The 6382-nt window shown below is 39.3% G+C and overlaps 1 protein-coding gene across 1 annotated transcript in view; it reads left to right on the top strand.

The window, feature by feature from the left end:
- The first annotated feature begins 2348 nt into the window (after positions 1–2348).
- LOC119494928 (Kv channel-interacting protein 1) overlaps positions 2349–6382 on the top strand; it is a 48813-nt gene continuing 44779 nt past the window's right edge. The window contains exon 1 of the mRNA XM_037781162.1: positions 2349–2624. Within this exon, the coding sequence (XP_037637090.1) occupies positions 2537–2624 (88 nt within the window). The 5' untranslated portion in view covers positions 2349–2536. The remainder of the gene's footprint in view (positions 2625–6382) is intronic.

Here is a 6382-nt window from a genome sequence, read left to right as displayed (position 1 = left end):
ATTTCTCCCCCCTCTTAACTTTGCCGTTATTGCTGTTTTTCTCCCTGTATTTTGCGTGCTGGCCCTCGGTCCAGTATCTATATGGAATGCTGGTCTAAATATAGCCACAAGGACATTATAAGATTATGTCTCTGCATCCTCTTCCTCCTTTCTTCTCTCTCCTGCGCTCCTCTTTCGTTTCCTAGTTTCGTAGTCTCACTGTTTCTCTTGAGTTATGTGTACGCTTCAGATGATGATGATGATGATGATGATAGTGTTGTGTAATGCCTGGTCAGGGTGGTTGAGGTGAACAGCATGTGTGATGTGACTTGATTAATTAGTTGGCAGTCCTGCTGTCTGGCTGGAGGTATAATCAATAAAGTAGAGGATCTTGAGATAATAATACATGTATTAACATTTAGTGTAGTATTGCTGTAGCAGTACTTCAGTGGTGGAGTGTAACTAAGTACTACATTTACTCCAGTACTGTACGATTCTGGGCTACCTTATTCTTGAGTATTTCCATTTTGTGCAACCTTTCACTCCACAACATTTTTCTTACAGTTACTTTGCAGATTAAAACTTTACGGACAAAATATGCAAATAAGATGAATTGTTATTGCTTTTTAAATTGCCCTTAATCCGCTCGCATGGTATCCTTGTTTCAGCACAAACTCAGCTATGAGTCTATTACATATATTCAAAGCTCCTATTATAAATGGACAAAGCCTTAGTCATAATCACACAAAATACTATAGGTCTTTAGAAAGTTCAAGGTTATAAAAAATATTGTTTCACTATTTATACACCAAATGTAAGAAATAAAACTATAATCAGTCTATTTACATGTAAACATTTTTTTATCATTAACTTATTTTTTTGCCTTTTTCATTGAAAGTCTCGGTATGCCTGTAAATCACTGAAAATTTGAATAATTCATAGTTTCAAACATGTTATTCATAACCAATCTTGATGAACTACAGACATCAGTTATTTCAACATGTTTCAAGTGGTGCCTCAGCTTGTCTCTATACATCAGTGATCTGTGATCACTGATTATTGATTGGGAATATACACTACATATGTAAATTGATTGTGTTGGACGATGTTGTATTATGTAATTTTATGTATGACATGGTATTATGTATTTAAATTTTTTTTAAAAGCCTAACCAGGGACAAGGTCTGCAAATTAGCTACAGCTAGAAGTCCTATATACATTGCATTGGTTGCACTTTAATTAAGCGTAACAATGCCTATGTATTGTCCCTGTTAAATAAATTAATTAATAAATTAATAAAACAATTATTTATAAATAAAGTAATGTTTAGCTATGTTTAAGTAAAGGATCTGAGTACTTCTCCCATATTTAATTACCTTACTATTCCAACTCATTAAAAAAATGTAAAAATGTATATGATATAATATGATATATATATATTTTTCATTTTATTTATGCAGCCATTGGCTCATATTTGTATAATATGTCTCAAATATTCTGTCCCTTTTTAATTGTTTCCCCTGAAAAATAGGTAATTAAAAAAAGATAAACATTAAAGATAAAAGTAATCAAAAGACACCACAGGGCACAGATTAAAAACAGAAGAGACATTGACTCCCTTAATTATATCTATACAGACAAGTATATTATTTTTACTAACAATATTGGTCCCATTTTTAAAATACTGTAATTAATTTTTGAATTTTCCCAGACGAACTATATTATGTATAACTATACAGTGTATCGTCATAAAAAGACAGCTCATTTTGTGAATTGATGGAGAGTATGTATGTGTTATAAGGGCTGTGGGAGGGGTTGAAGGAGGAGTGTGTGTGCGTGTGTGTCTGTGTGTGTGTGTGTCTGTTTGCAGAGAGGGAGAAACTGAACGAGCTCAGTGTGTTTGCTCTGCATTGTGGGGAGCTGTCCATTGTCACTGGTGCTGAAGGTGGATTACTGCTTCCCCACTTTAAAGAGGGGATAGTTTTTATAAGCAGGAGGGAAGAAAAGAAGAAGAAAAAGAAGAAGAAGAGAGAAAACCAAGACGAGCTCATGAGATTTCTTCATTACTTCAATTCCAGAGGCTGCCTGCAGATTGGAAGGAAGTTTTTTGGAAACTTGGCTTGTAAGAGCACCTCTATAGATGTCTTACCTGGACACTGAGAGTTTATTTCTTTTACACACTTCCCCTCTCTCTCTCTCTCTCTCTCTCTCTCTTACTCACCATCTCTACATGCTCACCTCGCTCTCAAGCAGTCACTAATTTGGAGTCATTCAGAGGTGGGATGGAGAAGGCGGAGGAGGAGGAGCGGGGGAGGGAAAGCAGGGGGAGATCACCGTTTCTTTTTTTTTTCTCCCTCCAGCTCAGCAGGACGAAAAGCGACGCAGTAAGAGGAGCGTACTCTCTTACCCTGCCACTTTCACTCTGTTGGATTCACCCACGCCACCAGAAGAAGTTGTATTGATTGCCACTTTGACCTGAGAGTTCTGCTTTGGACCTGGACACCCCTGTCCTGCTCTGGCCCTGCTCAGCCCGCCGTGTCCCAGGTTCGCTGTCAGGATGGCAGGGTGTGCCAAGCGCTGCAAACAGGGATTTGTCAAGTTTGCTTTGTCGCTGCACAAACTGGTCACTGGGACTCTCATTAAAGGTAAGTAAATGCTTGTCTTTATTGATTTGTATTTGTGCAAAGTTTATGTGTGTAAGTTCTTGTACATGAATTCATATAAGTTGCACGCACTGAAAGTAGTCCCAGGTGTGTTGTGAGGGGTTATATTGTTGCAGGCAAGGCCACAAATTTACATCAATGTCACAAAAGCAGAAGTGAAAGTCCACCTCATCTTTCATCTTCAGCTCGTACAACTCTTTCCTTTACTCCCCTCCGTTTCTGCTGCTGCCTGCAATTGACCTCGTTCTGTTCGTTGTGTTCTCCAGAGAGAGGACCGAAGGAGACAGAGATGAAGGGAGTAAGCAGCTAATAGAGAGGAGAGATAAAGTTGATATAGGGCACAGTGTGTGTGCGCTTGTGATGAATGTGAGTAATAAAACGTGTCGGTGTGGCAACGGGGGGAGAGGAGCCGTACACACTATGCTGAGAGGAAGGGGGGGGTTTTACTATTGTGATTCATTAGTCGTTATTTGGTGTGCAGCCATGCTTCGGTGCCTATATGTAAGGGTCCTGTGCATTTGAGTTTTTCTTTTTTGAAATCTCATTCTGGAGCTTTATTGTTGAAGCACTGCAGGGAAATACACACAAAGCTTCAGAAACTGCACAGCAGCAGCCTGGAGGCACACACACACACGTATACACACGCAAACACACACACACACTTACAGTATAATGCTCTTTGAGCCAATTGACATTTTGTCTGGAGGGATGGGAAACATCAGAGAAGTCAGTCACACACATACGTTGGGTGCACACACACATACTTAGATGCACACACACACATTCATACACATGGTTGAGGATGGTTCAAACATTCAGTCACACTGGGTAGAGTTGCCCGCAAGGTATCACACACACACACACACACGCGCGCACACACACACACACACATGCAGAGACACGTCATGAAGGAGCTCCTGCTGAGTTTTGGTTGCGTAACAAATTACTCTTTAGAAGAAAAATTCAAAAAAGGAAGCAGCAGTAAACATGAGGAGAAAGTCTTTCTCTATCACACACACGCACATTCATATACACACACACACACACACACACACACACACACTAAGAAATAAAATACACACTTGCCCCAAAAGCACTTAAGAACACACACATGCACACATGTACAAAACGCACGTGGCACTAATGCCATTAAAACACCCACACAGACAACGAGGAAATGAACTGCAGGAACAAGAGATCAGGGTCTGCAGAATATCAGACACCCAGACACACACACTAACACACACACACACACACACACACACACACGCATACACACACACACACACACACACACACAGACAGATGGTTAGAAGTACACAAATAAAAACATGCACACACAGGTCTACATCTGCTCTTTTTCAGAGCTCCGGTGGGAGCGAGAGCTACAACGACATCAGATTAGACAACAGCCATAAAGGCAAATGGCCTAGACACACACACACACACACACACACACACACACACACATTCCAACTCCTTAATGGGCCATTATGGTTTTGTAGTTTTATAAATTGTGTTTACTACCCAGTGCATTTTTTATTTTGGATGTTGGTGTTTTAATTGGGCATGATGTGTAATTGTAATTTAATAGCAAATAGTGAGCATGTGAAATTGAGTAAATTTCACTTTTACTTATGTTATAACTGAGTGTTGTGGTCCATTTTAAATGACTTGAAGATACTGTCTGCACCAGAAACCGGATAGTTGTAAACTGGTTAGTTATGGAGCCATTTGGAGTACATGGAGTCTAATCTAATGTAGTTTTTCTTGGTTTCCTGATTTTCTAATGGCGCCTAATGATGTCTAATAGGGTTAGGGTTTGAATATTTTGTTGTTCTACGCATCATTTTACCAGATAGTTGATAAAGGTCAGATGATAGAAATGCTGCATCACTAATGTGTCTATGAGAGTGAGGAGGATGTGCAGGAGCTTCCATTAAAGGGTTTAATTAATCTAGCTTGAACACTGTCCTCTGTTTCTATAGTAGCCCAGAACAGACAAATCAAACACTGGCTCTAGATAGGGACACTCACGTTTTCGCGTGTTCACATTTTCACGTTTTCGCTCTCCTACATGCTTGGCACACGGGAGAAGCTTCAGGTGGTTGCAATCTGCAACCTCACCGCTAGATGCCGCCAGATCCTACACACTGCTCCTTTAAAGAGATACTCCATTGATTTAGTTTTGCAGTTCCATAAAGTTTGGGAACTTGTGACAGACAGATTAAACAAAATAATGGTCAAAATTGAAACAGAAGAGGCCAAGATATTCTGACTTTTCCTACATCCTACACTTCCCATGATGCAACTTGTTAGCATCTTTCAGAAGACCCTATTAAACCCCCATGTCTTTCAAGCAGTCTCAGTCTTTCAAGCTCCACGTTCCTACAGGCTTTTACTCTCATGACGAGTAAATTGATCCTCGTGTAAAATTCATGGAGTGGTCCTTTAACCCTTTATTCTTCATCTTTAACCCTTTGTCTTTCCTCTAAATTTTCTTTGAAATACATAATAATATGTAGAGCATGGTCACTCATGCACGAATGCAGGCGAATGAGACGATATTTGTGCTGAAGTTAGGCGGTGCCAAGTAGGGTCAACCACTCACACTTCTTTGCTATTGGTTGAAGCAAAACTTATTTTTTTGTCAAAGTTCACCAAAGTTGAACTCCACGCAAGGGCTGGGCTATTTGAATGTATATATCACGATATAGGGTCTTTATAATTTCACTTCAAACTGTTATGTTCATTTTGCTCTCAAGTTCTTAAAATGAGAAAAATACTCAGGTATATTTCACCTATTTAATTCACACAGGAGTATACAAAAATAGGCTTTACCATTTATTTATTTATTGAATTACTGGAAAACATGATATATCGTGATATATATTGTTATCGAGATATGAAATGACGCATATCGGGATAGAAGATTTTGGCCATATCGCCCAGCCCTACTCCATGTGATGCGAAGATGCGAATTTCACGTCATGTGTGACCGTGCTCTTACTCTTCTCCAAAAAGTGTTTCTTGTATTTACTACTGATAAAGAACAGATGTGTCTCTCTTTAGAAGCTGGAAGCTAAAATACAAAGGTCACAGCATGAAGAATCAACTTCTACAAAGGCCAAACTACAACAGGTTCACTCCAAATATCAAATATGAACCTTCCCTTCAGAATTCATGTATGATTAGTTATAACTAAAATAAGTGAATGGATGCATATTTGAAGTTAGTGATCCATCCATCCATCCGTCCACTCACTAGCACAGCCTCCAAATGTTTATCTTCAGTTAGATGCTGACATCAAAGAGCAAATAGGGCCAGACTTTCTGTAGCCAACGGGCCTGGCTGCCTTTTCTACACGTCACTATAACTTACAGACTCTTTTTCAGATGACCTTTACCAGTCAACAGCATTTTATGACAATTCAAGAGTCACAGTAATGAATTCTCTTTTCTCAGTAGCAACAAGAGCTGCATGAAAAATACTGAGAAAATACTGATGTTTTGTGTATTCAGTGTACTGAAAGACGATGCAAATATAGGTATACTCACAGGATTTATTGTGTAGAATGACTATCAGAGCAGCATTGACCTCTGCTGGTAGGACTGAGAAAATACAGGATAACAGACAGAAAAACATATATACTAACCTGATGGGTTAGCTCACAAAACATCAAAGATCTGTGCTTGATTCTGGTCTTACTAATCGGGTTTCCCCTTTGAAATTCAGAGCAC

Source organism: Sebastes umbrosus, chromosome 9 (genome assembly GCF_015220745.1).
Source record: "Sebastes umbrosus isolate fSebUmb1 chromosome 9, fSebUmb1.pri, whole genome shotgun sequence".
Lineage (NCBI taxonomy): Eukaryota > Metazoa > Chordata > Actinopteri > Perciformes > Sebastidae > Sebastes > Sebastes umbrosus.
Note: the sequence above shows the minus strand (reverse complement) of the source record. Positions and strands in the feature narration are given on the sequence as shown.